The 19,466-nt window shown below is 36.2% G+C and overlaps 1 protein-coding gene across 1 annotated transcript in view; it reads right to left on the reverse strand.

The window, feature by feature from the left end:
- Positions 1 to 19,466, reverse strand: part of CFAP47 (cilia and flagella associated protein 47) — a 374,219-nt gene that overhangs the window by 79,019 nt on the left and 275,734 nt on the right. Inside the window, exons 50-52 of the mRNA XM_066250539.1 lie at positions 9,139 to 9,209; positions 8,694 to 8,769; positions 6,214 to 6,317 (exon numbers count right to left, since the gene is read on the reverse strand). Coding sequence (XP_066106636.1) covers positions 6,214 to 6,317; positions 8,694 to 8,769; positions 9,139 to 9,209 — 251 coding nt within the window. The remainder of the gene's footprint in view (positions 1 to 6,213; positions 6,318 to 8,693; positions 8,770 to 9,138; positions 9,210 to 19,466) is intronic.

The raw sequence follows: 19,466 nt of genomic DNA on the forward strand, positions 1-19,466 counted from the left end.
CACGAATAAATGCATCTCACTTTATATCGTTTTTCCCCCTTGATTAGTTTTGGTAAATAACATTATTTTTTTTCAAAAACAAGTACTCCAAAAAATCTGTCTAGCTAAATGCTAAGAGCACTGTAAAATAACATTTGAAATAAATCTTTTGTCAGTACCATTATTAATATGAGGTCCACTTGTCAAATTCTTCTCGCTGCTGTACTCATGCTTCAGCACAGAAAAGAATCACCTGCAAAGGTTGCTAAAGCATACATTACTGGCCCCTACTCCAAAAACTGATTCAGTAGATCTTAGATGGAGCCTGAAAACATTTCTAAAACATTGTGGCTGCTGCTGCCAATCTAGAGGATATACTTTAAGGACCTCTCTACATTAGCATCAAGAAGTCGCCTGACCAGGCGGTGGCACAGTGGATAGAGCATTGGACTGGAATGCGGAGGACCCAGATTCGAGACCCTGAGGTCGCCAGCTTGAGCGCGGGCTCATCTGGTTTGAGGAAGGCTCACCAGCTTGAGCACAAACAAGGTCGCTGGCTCGAGCAAGGGGTTACTCCATCTGCTGTAGCCCCCCAGTCAAGGCACATATGAGAAATCAATCAATGAACAACTAAGGAACTGCAACGAAGAACTGATGTTTTTTATCTCTCTCCCTTCCTGTCTGTCTGTCCCTATCTGTCCCTCTCTCTGACTCTCTGTCTCTCCCACAAAAAAAAAAAAAAAGTAAGGACACGCTGTACTAAGAAGTCAAATTATATGATGATGTAACTACTTTCCTGTTTAAATTCCTTTCTTCTGTGCTGGTTTCTCTTGTCCTGCCCCATTAGCTATACACTCGGCCCTGGAAGGTACTCTACAAGTTCCAAGGCATTTACTGATCGTCATTCTGACCTATGTTGGCTAATATCTTGTATTTCATCTCATGACAGCCGCAATTTCAAGTAAAAGTCATTAATTTAAGCAAATATCTCAAAAGTGAATAATAGGTTCAATACGAACAAAGGCCAGTTGTCTATAATGCTTTAACCTAATGAAAGGAGGATGTTGCACGTTTCAGTCACAATTTAAAAACTGGTAATGAATGTACTTTAAGGACATAGAGCTATTCTGAAATTTATGAAATAACATTACAGGTGTGACAGAAAAGTAAATTGGTGGGAACAGGTAGTGATAGGGAGAGTTAGTTATTCACAAAACATAACTTCAAGATAGGCATTGCAGCTTTGTCCATGAAGGAAACACTTGCTTGCTTACCTCTATATAAATAAATGAGTGGTTAATGCTACATTCACATACTCTCTGAGCAAGAAAAATTTAATTCACTAAGTATTTTCATGGAAATGTCATACTTCCTACACTGAATGGGTTTGAGTAAATAAAAATTATATTTTGGTTCACAAAAGTTTAATTGCATAAATGGCCAATTCAATATGAAATAGCAGAAAGTCTTTTTCACCATACCCTCTCCCAGATGATAATCATGAGTTCATTATAAAAGAATTACTTAGCAGGTACAAATCACACAATAATATTAACTTAAGTAAGGTATATTTTACTGAAGAAATCTTTGATTTTAATTTTATTCAATTTCAAAATATTACAAAGTCAATAAATAAATTGTTCCAAAGGGTATTTTGAAATGTACCATGTAATTTGGAGGAGGTGATAACTCTGATCTGTCTCAGTAATTTCCCTAAATTGAAAAGTCAGGGCCAACAGTTCAGAACCCAGAGGAACCAGGTCTGTAATTATAAATTAAAAACATCATTGTCATTTTTCTGCTACTACCACCTGCATGCCACTGTACCTACTAAAGTCATGCCTCCTGCCCCCTATTTCCAATCCTGCACCATTCCATGTGAGACATAGAGAAGGCAGAAGTGGGTGCTAATGTCAGATTGAGGGGGTGGCATGTTCACATGTATTCTGACATTTTCCATAACCCTGTGTGTGCATGGGTGGGGGGGGGGGCTATAAAAGACAGTAACAATAGAAAATTATTTAACTGCAGGTACCAATCCCTAGGAAGTACATTCCTGAATAGCTGTTTAACATAAGTTATAGGTTTTCTTTATATAACTATGTCTATATCAATCTAGAGCAATATATATATTTCGTGATTTAATGCAAAAGAAGACATGAGATACTTTTTAAAAAACCAGTTTAAAATTTTTTCATAACTTGTCAAGATAAATTCAGAGTCAAATGGTTATTTTTCCTATCTTAATATTTCATGAAAAAGAAAAATTCCAGTATCATATTCAAATCTCATAATGTATGGATTTTCACCCAGAAAAAATAAAGAATATTAATATATAAAGGAAAGAAGATAATACATAACACAAGGAGTACCTGAAAATATTTTTTTCATATTATGAAGGCTAAAATTTTAAACTAAAAACATTGAAAATGGTTGGCAACTCGCATGTTTTGTATATATGTTTTTATATTTGACACCACGTAGATCAACAGGCTCTTAACTATGCTCCCCTCTTACTAGCTTGTAGAGAGATTTCTGGGTCTCACCATCAGTAATAGAATGAATTTAACTGAAAGTTAATTATATAATGCATAAAACAAGCAAAGAAATAGTCATGCAATTATCATTGACAACAGAGCAAATATTATGAAGGCTATGAATGATCTAAAACTTAAAAGCATATGAAATTTTGTTTGCTCACTTCAGAAAAACAGCTCTTTGTTATATATTGGAATTATTGAGTGTCAGTAGAAAAATAATGGCTTACTCTCATAATTTTCCCACAGCCAAACTACGTGAGATACAAGAGATTTTTGAGTTCAAACAAAATAGAACAGCACATACTACATGTTAAAATTTTCAGGACTCTAAACTAAAAAAAAAAAAAAAACCAAACAAACACATAAACCAATTTAAAAATGGGCAGAGGACCTGAATAGACACTTCTCCAAAGAGGACATACAGATGGCCAATGGACATATAAAAAGATGCTCAATATCATTTATCATCAGGTAAATGCAAACTAAAACCACAATAAGATACCACTCCATACCTGTTAGAATGGTTATTAACAAGGTTGGAGAGGATGCAGAAAAAAGGGAACCCTTGCACACTCTTGGTGGGAATACAGACTGGTACAACCATTATGAAAACGGTAGGGAGGGTCTTCCCTCAAAAAATTAAAAATGGAATTGTCATATGACCCAGCAATTCCACCTCAGGGAATATATCCAAAGAAACATAAAATACTAATTTGAAAGAATATATAAACCCTTATGTTCACTGCAGCATTATTTATAATAACCAAGATATAGAAACAGCTACAGTTGCTTCAATAGACAAGTGGATAAAAAAGTTGTGGTGCATATCTACAATGAAATATTACTAGGCTATAAATAAAATAATGAAGGCTTAAAGAAAAAATTTTCAAGAAAAATCCTAAATATTTTACTCCAAGAAAAAATGAACTACCCACAACCGATTATTTTTCCTTGTGAATATAATCTGATTCTTTGAACCTGCTGTAAAAAGTAACAAAATTTATATGCCTCAAGGGTCTAAATATTTCTTAAACCCCATTTAAGCACTCGTTTATCTTTAGGAAAGATGTGGAAACTGGGTTTAATCTAACAAAAGCTGAGACAGAAAATCAGAGATAGCTTTGTATCTTGAAAGCTACATTGCCACATATGATGATTTAAGGTTTAAGTAAAATATTCCTCAAAAGTTTAGCAAAAATAGCAACTGTAGTAAAAAATATTAGGGAACAATATATAGGTGAGGGCAACAGTTTTAATGTACTTCTGAAAGTATTAAAAAAGCATCTTCTTCAAGAAGTGCACAAAAGTTTATTTGATGGGAATTAGGGTAATCCACACCATCTCTATCAACTAAATCTTCATGTTCATTAATTAATAGGTTGTAAGTTTTACCTTAGGCAATTACTATTAGAAAGGTGGAAAAGCTTGACACTTTGGCAACAACATCACTGTTATTGGTAGGCCATGTGGAGAGAGTTAGTGGAAAAGGACTCCACTTCTCTACAAACATCTTTTGAAAGTGAAAATGTAATCAGTACAGAAAACTTTTCTAGAGGAACAAAGAGAGCAATGTAGCAGCTGATGGGGCAAAGTCTTGCTTCTTCCCTGTAATGGAAGACTACTCAATAGAATGGAGGTTCAAAACTTGCATTTTCATATAGACCTTGAGAGGAAATTATTTCAGTGTCCTTCTGAAATAACGATTCACAATGAAAAATAAAAGCAATAGCATAATTGGTAATAATCTGAAATGATATACAGATAAGAGTTTTAGGTATACAACTGTGGTATTTAATTAGGATTAAATAATAATAATGGAATTTGTTACATGGGGAGGGGAAAGTCCTTTGTGGAAAATTGAGAGGGGCCCATTTTTAAAAATATAAATTTGTTTATTTATTTATTTATATTTAAGTTAGAGGATGCAAGATAGAGAGACAGACTTCTGCATATGCCCCAACCAGGATCCACCCAGCAACCCCTGTCTGGGGTCGATGCTTGAATCAACCAAGCCACTGGCTGTGGAAGGGAAAGAGAGAGAGCGAGCAGGGGGAGGGGGAGGGGAAGATGAGCAGATGGTTGCTTCTCCTGTGTGTGCCCTGACTGGGGATCGAACCCAGGATGTACACACACTGGGCCAATGCTTATCCACTAAGCAACCAGCCAGGGCCAAAAGAGGAGCCCATTTGAAAGTGTATTATTCATGAAAACAATTTATTTCCAAAAGGGTGTATCAAATCTTAATTTAAAAAGTAAAAACATAGTTGAGGTACATTAAAGAAGATAGCTAATCGCTTCTTTTTGCTTTTTGCTCAGTCTTCCTATGTATCCATATAAAGTATCCTGATGGCATGTGTTTCCCAAACTGTGTGACACTCTTGACCATGCAATGTTGAGAGTTATAAAAATCTCAATGCCTACCAATACTTTTTTGAAGGGCTAATAATACATTCTCAAAAAGGGTACCTTATGTACCATTTAATGAGGAAATGATACAGTAGTGTGTGAGTGATTTCAGAACTGCATGTATATTTGCTAGTTTGTATGCACATTTCTACTCTTCTTTATCCCTATTTTAAATGGTTAATGAGGAAGTCGATGTCTCCCCTTTTTGACACCTCATGGGCCCAGTTTCTTCTGGACCCACTTAAAAAATTTTTTTCTCCTGAATCTTGACAAAGTGATGACTTTTAATCTAGTAATAATTTTCCACAGCAAGTTGTTTCATAATTAAAGTTATGTCATTTAAAAGTAACCTTTAAGAAATATTTTATTCTGTAGTGATAACAGGGTCATGAAAATAGAATGTTTTCTTGAAGTGAAATGATCCAGACTTTATCATATTAAATAACTTTACACTTAGCAGAGATTGCTTTTGCAATCTATACTTGAGTGCATTTCAATAGTTTAATCACCCATTTACTATGCTTCAATGGAAATTTACCCAGAAATCACAGGGGCAGATAATTCATATATAGACTCAAAATGTTTTCAGTCTTATTTTCTATTTGATGGAGTAAAAGTTCAAGATTATAAATAATCAATTGTACCAAAAAAATCTATCTTCACATTTAAAAATGAAAATAACCTTTTATCACAGATTTAAATATTTGAGTACTAACAATAAGGACATTAAATTGAATGAAAACATGATTAATAGCAATTGATACTGACTTCATGTTTCATTTAAACCAAAACTCTCACAATTTGACTCTTAAATAATCCTGGACATGGAGTGAGTATCTTTAATAATTCACATAACACATTCATATTTTTAATCAACTGTTATTTAAAATGCCAACTCTATATCAGTTGCTCCAAATATGTTTCAAAGGAAAAGCCCTGCTGTAGAAAACAGGATGAATTAGTACTGAAAAAGTCTAGAGACACAAGGCTGCTTTTATCCTGTGATGGCAAGCATGAAGGTGAAGTTTTCTCCAGTAACTCCTGAGAATTCCAGGTGGAATGCTAATCGGTGCGGCCACTGTAAGATACCATACAACTAAAAAATTCTCGCCATAATATTTCAAGGTAAAGATTACTGGATTTAAAAATAAAATAGCTGTAATTTGAATAATTTATCTGAATATGAGTATTTAATATGGATTTTTTAGGGATAGCAATTTAAGTAAGTGTACAACAAAAAGCTGTCTGCAAAAACACAAAAATCGATGAACATTTCATGGGCACTTACCAAGGCAACACATTTTATTTCAACAATGTTTACAGGCTCTGCAGGGTGGATATAGATGTCAAGGTTATACCAAACTCGTACATTGCTACCAATGCCCTGATCATCTGGGAAAAAAAAAAAGCATTTAATATAGGCTCCATAATACTATACTTAACATAAAAATTTGAGGAACATGAACAGATATAATTTTCAGACTCCTTTTGATGGACTCATTTGTCAAGAGCCCTGAGAAGAGAGAAGCGCTTTCATTACTCTGTGAGTGCTAAGAGAAGCCCTATCCTGCATGGCCATGAGATAGCCCGTGAATGCTCCCTGCCCAATCTCTGCCCCAGTAACTTTAGTTCCTCACTAAAATAAACTTATAGATGTTTCACTTTTAAGTTAAGGATTAAAATTTTAAGAGAAATAATCAGTTCTTTTTTTTGCCATAATTGCAAAAATATTTACATACTGTATACATAAATGTCTAAATATGATATTATAATACATGATGTTACATTTCTAGTACCATAAGAATTTAGTCTACAGACAAAGTCAGAAATAGTTAAAGAGATTTCTGGTTTCTTGGGACACTGAAAAAGGAGCATAGGAATTTATCCCAAAGAAAACTGTATTGGAGTTATGGGCCAAGTGGAGAGAAATTGTGTTTGTAAATGGGTTCCTAATATTATTTAAAAGCAGGTATTTCTGTTGCTGCTAATGATCAAAGTCTCACTTCCAAATGTAGAAACTAGAACTCTAGTAGACCACAAGAGCCCAGCGTAGCAAGGTTTGTACTAGCATCAAACCCTGGTTCTTTCCATTTGTTCTCATCTGTGTAGATTCTTACTTTAATTTTCTCTGTTCTACAGCATTAACCTAGTTTTCAGTTTGAGATGTCCTCTAGTTTCAGTTGACCAAATGTATTTTCATATCAGTATTGTCATGTTTTATGAATTCCAAGAAGTGCCTTACCAGCTGGGGGCACAGTGGATAGAGCACGGACTGGGATGCAGAGAATCCAGGTTCAAAACTCTGAGGCCACAGGCTTGAGTGCAGGCTTACTAGCTTGAGCGTGGGGTCATCAGCTTGAGTGTGATTTAAGCAAGGGGTCACTTGCTCTGCTGTAGCCCCCCGGTCAAGGCATATATGAGAAAGCAATCAATGAACAACTAAGGTGCCTCAACAAAGAATTGATGCTTCTCATCTCTCTCCCTTCCTATCTGTCTGTCCTTATCCCTCTCTGTCACTCTAGTAAAATAAATAAATAAATAAATAAATAAATAAATAAATTCAAGAACTGATTTATTTGACTAAATTGCTCAAATCACTAGCATGTTAGCCAATTCCTTATAAGATCCCTGCATTTATTGTATATTACTTTACACTATAATATATTACAATATTATGGTGATATCTGTTTCTCTGAAGAATCTGATTAAATACATATTTAATTAATAAAGATTTTTCTTTGGGATACCTTTGTCTCGATAACTTTGCTCCTGTTGACCCACTCTTCTATAATGCCTTCATATGTTCCTACTACTCACAGAAAAGAAAACTCATTCCCCCACTCTCTAAGAAATCTTCCTTATCTATTCCCACACTCTATCATCTCAATTTCCCTTGAATTTCTATTAAAAAGGTATAATATTTATTAAAATGCAAATTACTCCTCCTATGTTTATAATATAGGAAGGGTAAACAATAATATTTACTTCCTTTTGCATGTGGAAGATTATCACATCCTATGTTGAAGAAAAGCATATTATACTGTTAAAATAATATACTCATTAGTGGGGGTTTTTTTTGTTTGTTTGTTTTTCCTGAAGCTGAAAACGGGGAGAGACAGTCAGACAGACTCCCGCATGCGCCCGACCGGGATCCACCCGGCACGCCCACCAGGGGCGACGCTCTGCCCACCAGGGGGCGATGCTCTGCCCCTCCTGGGCATCGCTCTGCCGCGACCAGAGCCACTCTAGCGCCTGGGGCAGAGGCCAAAGAGCCATCCCCAACGCCTGGGCCATCTTTGCTCTAATGGAGCCTCGCTGCGGGAGGGGAAGAGAGAGACAGAGAGGAAGGAGAGGGGGAGGGATGGAGAGGCAGATGGGTGCCTCTCCTGTGTGCCCTGGCCGGGAATCGAACCCGGGACTTCTGCATGCCAGGCCGACGCTCTACCACTGAGCCAACCGGCCAGGGCCTACTCATTAGTGTTTTATCAGAAATTTACTGCTGTTTCTTGTTTTATAACAGAAATATATATAAAGTGTTTCACTTATGAAAAAGTAGGCAGCCTTCAAGCTGAAGGATTATAATCTACAGTGTTAAGAGCAAAACAAATCTAGAAATTAAACTACATAAATTTAATACTGAAATAATACAATAAAATTCTGACAAATATATGCAACATACATTTGTATATGTATTACGAATATAAAGTATCAACTTATAAACCAGTTTATGAATAGTGGTTGTGGAACTCTCCATAATAATAAATTTACCTGATTCTTCCTCATAAAGCGTGCAGGACCCTTCTGACTCTGATTCCCACAAAATTGGTACTAAATCTTGACATTGCATTATATTTCGCTTTTTATAATGATCCGATTCTTTCTTAGAATCATCCTCTTTATTGTTTTTAATGGAACGGTCTTCATGATGATCCGACTTTTTCTCAGAATCACCATCTTTATTGTTTTTAACGGAAGGACCTTCATCAGGATCCGATTCTTTCTCAGTATCATCATCTTTATTGTTTTTAACGGAAGGACCTTCATCGGGATCCGATTCTTTCTCAGAATCATCATCTTTATTGTTTTTAACAGAAGGACCTTCATCAGGATCCGATTCCTTCTCAGAATCATCATCTTTATTGCTTTTAATGAAACGATCATTATGATCTGATTCTTCCTCAGAATCATCATCTTTACTACTTTTAATAGAAAGGTCTTCATCATGATCCAATTTGTTCTCAGAATCATCATGGTTAGTGCTTTCAATGGAAAATAAAAGTCTACCTACAACACACAGGTCCAAGATGTTAGATTAACCAGGGATTAATTTTCTAAAATGAAACGTCAGTTTGAAACTAACAAATACAAAAGACAAACACACAGTCTAGACTTTCAGTATCAGAATTAAAACTGATAGTGGTTAAAGAACAATTTAGTGAGAAGTTCAAAAAACAATTTTTTAAAATCTTCATTATAATGATAATTTTAAAATAATTTTCTTATAATAATTAAAAAAATGTGGCAAATAATAGAATTATCAGGTTTCAGAAAACTGAATGAGTGAGCGGTTTAACATATAAAACCAATCAGCGCAACACATCATATTAAGAAAACAAAGGAAAATAAAACACATGATCATCTCACTTGAGGGATAAAAAGTATGTCACAATATTCAACAGCTTTTGAAGATAAAAATAAAATAGGAACAGGAGAGAACATCCTCAAATTAATAATAGCCATATAGGAGGAACCCACAGCTAACATTATACTCAATGGTGAAAAACAGAAGACATTTTCTCTAAGATTGGTACAAATCAAGGACGTCTGGTTTTATCTTTTCTATCCAATATAGTACTGGAATTTCTTTTTCTTTTCTTTCTTTTTCTTATTCAATGAGAGGATGGGAGGCAGAGACAGACTTCCACATGCACCCCAACCGGGATCCACCCCAAAAGCCCACTGGGGAGCGATGCTCTGCCCATCTGGGGCATTGTTCCATTGCCTAGCAACTGAGCTCTTCTTAGCACTTGAGATAAAGGCCATAGAGCCATCCTGAGTGCATGGGGCCAACTCGCTCCAATCGAGCCATGGCTGCAGGATGGGAAGAGAGAGAGAGAGAGAAGTGAGAGGGGAAAGGGTGGAGAAGCAGACAGGTGTTTCTCCTGTGTGTCCTGACTGGTAATTGAACACAGACATCTATATGCCAGGCTGATGCTCTACCACTGAGCCAACAGGCCAGGGAAGTACTGGAATTTCTAACTGGAGTAATTATGAAAATATAGTAGTAAAGGTATCAAAATTGGAAGAAGTAAAATCATCTTTGTCTGCAGATGTCACAAGCATATATATAGAAAACTTTAACGACTTTATGTAAAAAAGTTAGACCTAATGTATTCAGCAATATAATATGCAGGATATAAAATCAACACAAAAAATCAGTTACATTCCTATATATTAGCAATTAACAATTTGGAAAGGAAAGTAAAACAGCAACTCTATTTTTCTTATTTCTTTCTTTTTTTAATGGCTTAGTAGTATTCCATGCGTGGTGCAGTGTACAGTTGATAAATATGGAATAGTGTATCTAAAACTTATGTGATTTTATTAACCAATGTCACCCCAATGAATTTAATTTAAAATAACAAAATTAAATCTTTGCCCCACTAACATCACTAGATAGATCCTCAAGAAAGAAAATTAACAAAGAAACAGCAGACTTAAAGGACACACTAGATCAATTTGATTTAATAGATATCTTCAGAACCTTTCATCCTAAAGCAGCAGAATATACATTCTGTTCAAGTGCTCATGGTACATTCTCTAGGATAGACCACATGTTAGGGCACAAAAGTGGTCTCAACAAATATAAGAAGTTTAAAATCATATCAAGCACTTTCTCTGATCACAATGGCATGAAACTAGAAATGAACCACAATAGAAAAGCTAAAAAATTCTCAAACATGTGGAAATTAAATAGCAGGTTGTTAAATAACGAATGGATTAAGAATTAGATCGAAGAAGAAATAAAAAAATTCCTAGAAACGAATGACAATGAGCATACAACAACTCAAAATTTATGGGACATAGCAAAAGCAGTACTAACAGGGAAGTTCACAGCACTACAGGCACACCTTAAGAAACTAGAAAAAGCTCAAATAAACAACTTAACCCTGCATCAAAAAGAATTAGAAAAAGAACAGCAAGTAAAGCCCAAATGTAGTAGAAGGAAGGAAATAATAAAGATCAGACAGAAATAAATGACATAGAGGCTAAAGAAACAATACAGAGGATCAATAAAACTAGGAGCTGGTTTTGTGAAAAGGTAAACAAGTTGATGAACCTTTAACTAGACTCAACAAGAAAAAAGAGAAAGAGGACTCAAATAAATAAAATTAGAAATGAGAGTGGAGAAATAACAACTTACACAACAGAAATACAAAATATTGTAAGAAAATACTATGAAGAACTGTATGCCAAAAAACTAGACAACCTAGATGAAATGGACAAATTCCTTGAAACATACAATCTTCCAAAAATCAATCTGGAAGAATCAGAAAACAGACGGATTACACCAAATGAGATCGAAACAGTTATCAAAAAACCCCCAACAAAGGAAAATCCGGGGCCTGATGGCTTCACAAGTGAATTCTACCAAATATTCAAAGAAGAATTAACTCCTATCCTTCTCAAGCTATTTCAAAAAATTCAAGAGGAAGGAAGATTTCCAAGCTCCTTTTATGAGGTGAGCCTAATTCTGATTCCAAAACCAGGCAAAGACAATACAAAGAAAGAAAATTATAGGTCAATATCTCTGATGAATATAGATGCTAAAATCCTCAACAAAATATTAGCAAACCGGATCCAACAATATATGGAAAAATCATATACCATGATCAAGTGGGATTTATTCTGGGGAGGTAAGGCTGGTACAATATTTGTAAATCAATCAATGTGATTCACCACATAAACAAAAAGGAGAAAAACCACATGATAATTTCAACAGATGCAGAAAAAGCATTTGATAAAATCCAGCACCCGTTCATGATCAAAACTCAGCAAAGTGGGAATACAGGGAACATACCTCAACATGATAAAAGTCATCTATGAGAAACCCACAGCCAACATCATACTCAATGGGCAAAAATTAAAAGCAATCCCCTTAAGATCAGGAACAAGGCAAGGGTGCCCCCTTTCACCATTCTTATTCAACATAGTCCTGGAAGTCCTAGCCACAGCAATCAGACAGGAAGAAGAAATAAAATGCATTCAAGTTGGAAAAGAAGTAAGACTATCATTATTTGCAGATGATATGATATTGTACATAGAAAACCCTAAAGTCTCAGTCAAAAAACTACTGGACCTGATAAATGAATTCAGCAAAGTGGCAGGATATAAAATCAATACTCAGAAATCAGAGGCATTTTTATACGTCAAAAATGAACAGTCAGAAAGAGAAATTAAGGAAACAATCCCCTTCACTATTAAAACCAAAAAAATAAAGTACCTAGGAGTAAACTTAACCAAGGAGACTAAAAGACTTGTACTCGGAAAATTATAAAGCATTGATAAAAGAAATCAAGGAAGATAAAACAAGTGGAAGCACATACCGTGCTCATGGTTAGGAAGAATATACATCATTAAAATGTCTATATTACCCAAAGCAATCTATAAATTCAATGCAATACTAATTAAAATACCAATGATACTTCAAAGATATAGATCACATATTCCAAAAATTTATATGGAACCAAAAAAGAACACTAATAGCCTCAGGAATCTTAAAAAAGAAGAATAAAGTGGGAGGTATCACAATTCCTGATATCAAGTTATACTACAAGGCCATTGTACTCAAAACAGCCTGGTACTGGTATAAGAACAGGCATATAGATCAATGGAACAGAACAGAGAACCCAGAAATAAACTCACAGCTCTATGGACAACTGATATTCCACAAAGGAGGTAAGAACATACAATGGAGTCAAGACAGCCTCTTTACTAAATAGTGTTGGGAAAATTGGACAGCTACCTGCAAAAAAATGGAACTAGACCACCAGCTTACACCATTTACAAAAATAAACTCAAAATGGATAAAAGACTTAAATGTAAGGCGTGAAACCATAAGCATCTTAGAATAAAACATAGGCAGTAATCTCTCCGACATCTCTCAGAGCAAAATAGTTGCTGATTTATCTCCACAGGGAAGTGAAATAAAAGACAGGATAAACAAATGGGACTATATCAAACTAAAAAGCTTTTGCACAGCTAAAGACAATAAGAACAGAATAAAAAGACAAACTACACAATGGGAGAACATATTCGACAATACATCTGATAAGGGGTTAATAACCAAAATTTATAAAGAACATGTAAAACTCAATATCAGGACGACAGACAATCCAATCAAAAAAATGGGCAAAAGAAATGAATAGACACTTCTCCAAAGAGGACATACAGATGGGCAATAGGCATATGAAAAAATGCTCAACATCACTAATCATTAGAGAAATGCAAATTAAAACCACAATGAGATATCACCTCACACCAGCCAGAATGGTGTTCATCAACAAAACAACACAGAATAAGTGCTGGCGAGGATGTGGAGAAAAGGGAACCCTCCTGCACTGCTGGTGGGAATGCAGACTGGTGCAGGCACTGTGGAAAACAGTATGGAGATTCCTCAAAAAATTGAAAATCGAACTGCCTTTTGACCCAGCTATCCCACTTTTAGGAATATACCCCAAGAACACCATAGAACGGCTCCAAAATGAGAAATGCACCCCCATGTTTGTGGCAGTATTGTTCACAATAGCAAAGATCTGGAAACAGCCCAAGTGTCCGTCAGAAGAAGAGTGAATTAAAAAACCTTGGTACATATATACTATGGAATACTGCTCAGTCATAAGAAATGATCATATCGGATCAGTTACAATAACATGGATGGACCTTGACAACATTATACGGAGTGAAATAAGTAAATCAGAAAAAACTAAGAACTATATGAATCCATATATAGATGGGATATAAACATGAGACTCAGAGACATGAACAAGAATGTGATGGTAATGGGGGTGGGGGGGAGGGGGGATGGGGGAGGAAAGAGAGAGAGGGGAGGGGAGGGGAGGGGCACAAAAAAAACCAGATAGAAGGTGACGGAAGACAATTTGACTTTGGGTGAGCGGTATACAGCACAATCAAATGTCAAAATAATCTGGAGATGTTTTCTCGGAACATATGTACCCTGATTTATCAATGTCACTGCATTAAATTTAATAAAAACACACACATGCACACACAAAATTAAATCTTTGCTTGAAATAAAGTGAAAAAAACCCTATTATTTAGATAGCCCTACATATGTTAAACAAAATGTGTGTACTGAATAATAAGAAAATCTAATTAATATTTCAAAGTACTATGAAATATTCTCAAGAATTAAAAGTGTACATTCTCCATTCTTTTTAATTTCAGGTCATTTATTTACTCAGCATAATTATTTCTTCTTCCAATACATCCATTTAAATGTTATCACATTTTTATTATCCCTTAACAAAAAAAAATTGGACAAGCATTTGTAAAACAATTTAAAAGCCGTACATGAGTATAAAAAAACCATATATTACTAACCAAAATAAGAAATTAAATATTTATCTTTTAAGAAAAGGAAATGGATGAATGAAACTATGGAAGTAATTACAGATCTATTTAGTAGCTCATGTTTTAACTGAAAGGATACTTTTAAATAATGCACCTTAGAATTATGCCACTAATTTTTACTTAATTTTTTCTAGAGAAAACCCTTTTTCTTGGCAATGTAATTTTAATTTTATTTCTAAACAATTGCATTTTTAAACTGCATCTTTATTTTTGGTTATTAATTAGCTATAAAAGGAGAAACAAGTAGTCTTGTTTAAATTCTTATAAACATATTAAGAAAATTAAATTAGGCTCAGCAACCTGAATGTCAGCAATGAACCTTCAAATCAAAGTCAGTATGTAAATACTCATTATGAGAAGACCATGTGTTTCAAAAAGATGATCATTTTCTGCAGTAAATGCATGTGACTACTTTGTTCCCCACATCCCTCCGGTCTGGCCAAAGCCAAGGAATCCAAAAAGGAATAAATAAAAGCTTGATTTTCAGTGCTTAAGTTTATCAGAGTGACAAGAAAATTATTAGATGGCTTTAGAAACACTATAGGTAGAACAGAAAAAATAGCAGTAAGCAAAAGCAACTCTAAGATACAGAATCATTGATATAATGGAGATTCTCAATTTGTCTGAAAAGAACGTTCCAAAAACAATCAAAAAGAGATAGGAATTAGAGCAATTCTACTTTCAATAGCATAAGCTTTTATTTTGATGAAGGAAGGTTTTTATCTGCTAAACACTCTAATATGTTGATTTTTCAAAATGCTCTTTCAACAGTCAATAAAATAAACATTTCTCAGTATACAAGTCATTTTATAAAATTAGGAATTATTTTTCTCGAATTTCATATTATCATGTAGACAGGGGTCCCCAAACTTTTTACACAGGGGGCCAGTTCACTGTCCCACAGACCGTTGGAGGGCCACCACATACAGTGCTCCTCTCACTGACCACCAATGAAAGAAGTGCCCCTTCCAGAAGTGGAGCGGGGGCTGGATAAATGGCCTCAGGGGGCCGCATGCGGCCCGTGTGCCGTAGTTTGGGGACGCCTGATGTAGAATGTTAATATCAGACTCAAGTTAATAAAAACCAAGCAATATAATATTAATGGTTTTTCTTTGAAAAATAATGAAAAAACTAGTTATGGAATGTTCACATTATGTTCAACATATGCAAAATGCCTCTCATTCATTACCTACTTAACTCCTTTAACAGACATGTGTTAATTAGACACAACTTAGTTTAAAGCTGAACAACCTGGGTTATGGAGAAGGTCAATAACTTCCTCCAGGTCACACAGGTAGTAATATATATGTCCCTGACATACAGTATCGGAAATGGTATATTAAGTCATGTCTAACCATCACCAAATATACCACAAAATCAATGGGTTTTTTTTTTTTTTTTTTCTGAAGCTGGAAACAGGGAGAGACAGTCAGACTCCCGCATGCGCCTGACAGGGATCCCGGGATCCACCCGGCACGCCCACCAGGGGCAAAGCTCTGCCCACCAGGGGGCGATGCTCTGCCCATCCTGGGCGTCGCCATGTTGCGACCAGAGCCACTCTAGCGCCTGGGGCAGAGGCCACAGAGCCATCCCCAGCGCCCGGGACATCTTTGCTCCAATGGAGCCTTGGCTGCGGGAGGGGAAGGGAGAGACAGAGAGGAAGGCGCGGCGGAGGGGTGGAGAAGCAAATGGGCGCTTCTCCTGTGTGCCCTGGCCGGGAATCGAACCCGGGTCCTCTGCACGCTAGGCCGACGCTCTACCGCTGAGCCAACCGGCCAGGGCTCAATGGGTTTTTGATTGGCAAAAACAGTAAAATCACTCACATACTTCCAAAACATTTTTATCAAAAGCGATAGGTCTGAGATACAGCTCAATGATCACCTAAACTTGCATCTCTCAGAAAACCTCCGAAAGCAAGTTTCCATGGCAACAGTTAATCCTGGCAAAGCTCTGACCTCTTTGCACTTGGTCCCTTCACAGCCACCCTGTTCCTCGCACTGGCTTCATGCTTCACCACTTCCAACCGCTAATGAGGAACACTGTTAAGGAAAATTTCCGTAGGGCTGGGCTTTGGTCAACTTGTGAATTTCTCGGAGGCACATTAATTCCATCAAAAACTTTCTTCATAAGTATCTGCTCTATGCACTTTATATCGCACATGATCAAATGAATGTTTATTGTTTTGTTTCTCTAGTATACTACCTTATAAAATCTAAAAGCAAGATATAAGATAAAAGTTTAAGGCATCTTTTGCTGACCCTCCTCTTCTATCTTTTTATTCTTGAGGTTAAGCTTAATTCTCACTCCGTTTTGTTTTGTTTCCCCTTCAAAAGGTAAGGAGGAAAAACAAAGTTATGTGGAAGATAAACAACACACAGAGAAAAAGAACAGTGCTGTAGCCATATCTATATAATAAAGCTCTACTCCCATTTTGTAAGTACCAACTTTTACGATAAAAGGTACACAATTGACCCTTGAACAACATGGGTGTTTGGAGGGCTGATTCTCTCTGTAGACAAAAGAGAGATAGAGATAGAGTGACAGAGAGACAGAGAAAAGAGGCAAAAGGGAGAGATATAAAATTTTTTATTTACTCAATAATAATTCTAACTATATCTTGGGTAGTGCAGATTTCCAATATAAAGATTTTAACCATATATCATAAATATCATAGGTGGATTTATTAGCCACGAGAGCTATCTTTCAAAAGCAGCTTGAATTTATATTCAATAGAGCATCTACAGACTGCCTTACTATCCCAAGGAGAGCTACCTCTCTAACATACATTCAAGATTTCAAGTGTGTGTTGTGCCAATTAAACGTGGGCCTCATGGCAAATGCTGGAATTACAGGAGTGCCTTCCTCCAATTTAAAAGAGCATATGTGATTTTCAAATGTATGCTTTCCTCCAAGTTCATTACTTTTCCTTGTTCTCATATTTTATTGCACTGCAATTATTGTACTACTAAGTAACTTAAAAACTATTTTGGAAACAATTTTGTGAAATGCATTGCTCCTTCTATTCTGGAAGCCTGGATGCCTGCCACTGTGTGCCAGGTGTTAGACTGGAGGCTGATGCTGACCTGGCAGTCAAAGGACAGATTATCTTGCATAAAGGCAGGAAATGCAGTATACATCATCACTCATTGGTCTGTTAACATGGATTTACCTCTAGACAATCATCTCAGGGACTTGAAAATAGAATTAGGCCCTGGCTGGTTGGCTCAGTGGTGGAGCATCAGCCTAGCATGTGGATGTCCGGGTTTGATTCCTGGTCAGGGCACACAGGAGAAGAGATCATCTGCTTCTCCATCCCTCCATTTCTTCCTTTTCTCTCTCTGTCTGTCTTTCTCTTTCCCCTTTTCCCTCCCTCCTGCAGCCATGGTTCAACTGGTTCGAGCATACTGGCCCTGGGTGCTGAGGATGGCTCCATGACTCACTTCAGGTGCTAAAATAGTTCAGTTGCTGAGCAATGACCCCATATAGGCAGAGCACTGCCCCATAGGGGGCTTGCTGGATGGACCTCAGTCAGGGTGCATGCAGGAGTCTATCTCTTTGCCTCCCTGCTTCTCACTTAAGAAAAAAAGAGACAGAGAGAATAGAATTAAAACTTATTTTGATTTTGGGATCAGAGGCAGAAAGAAAATTTCTAGTGCTCACTAGCCCTCAAGGGTAACACCATGCAGGTGGCTAAAGTCAAGAGGAAACATCAGAGCACACGCTGCCTGGGAAAGCAGATGGTGAAAGCAGAGAGAAGAGCCCAAAGAAGCACTGGAGGAGTCAAGCAAAACTAATTCATTCTCTCTGCAAGGCCCTGATTTTGTAAATCATGTCTTTAGCCTAAAAGAGAATAAAAATGCTTTACAGCAACCAAAACTTGTTTTGAAAGACCAGTGGCATTTAACCTGTTTTTGTTTTTACAACTATGTGGCAGTCCACAATAGTGATGGAGAAAAGTCAGAAGAATCCAAAGTTAGTTTCAGCCAAGCTTTTGATAGCAACCTCCCTGGTATATTCATCGAGACATACCAGGACAGAATGGGGGCAGAAGAAACCCTGGATCCCCCCAACATCCATACCATGTAATGGAATTTTTTTAAAAATAGGAGTTAGTATATTAAATAAGAGTGATATATATTACTGAGCACTTACTAGGTGAGCACTTTTCATATATTCCCATTTAATGCCCATCACTACCCTGAAAGGTGAAATATTATCTACTATATTTTACAGGTAAGACGTATGACATTCACTAAGGTTAATTATATTACCCAAGTCATACAACCAGATTATGATGTAATTAAGATGTTGAAGTAATGTTTGACTTGTGAGTGTATCCCCTTGTAGCATAATAACAATGAAAGAGGAAACAGCAAAGTAAAAGTTATACAATTTTGCCATCTCAGTGTGGTGGTTAGCATGAATATGCTGTCCAGGCTTTAAAAGAAAAATTAAAATTGAAATAACACTACATTTGCTCAGCATTACATTCTCAAAGTGCATGTAACAAGTGATGTTTCTCACATACAATATTAGAAAATTCTGAACTAAGTGTGTATTTGTAAGATGGCAACTCATACTACATATCTTTATAGACAGTGTGCTGTTTCAGAGTAGCAGGATGCCAACCATGAAAACTAATCTATCTTGTTTAAACATACGTTTAACATAAAAACTTAATTGTGCACCCATTAGACATTTTGTTTGACATTAAGCAGAAGTTTATTCAAAATAAATTTTTAAAAAGTCTTTAGAAAAGCTGGTTAAAATCTTAATGGCAATTGTTTGGACAAGGCTTCCTTGTGCCAACATCATAATAGATCTCATTCCAGTGTACGAACTTCCAAATTGCAAATGTGCAGAAATGAACCTTAGCTATAACTGACA

This window comes from Saccopteryx bilineata, chromosome X (genome assembly GCF_036850765.1).
Source record: "Saccopteryx bilineata isolate mSacBil1 chromosome X, mSacBil1_pri_phased_curated, whole genome shotgun sequence".
Taxonomy (NCBI): Eukaryota; Metazoa; Chordata; class Mammalia; order Chiroptera; family Emballonuridae; genus Saccopteryx; species Saccopteryx bilineata.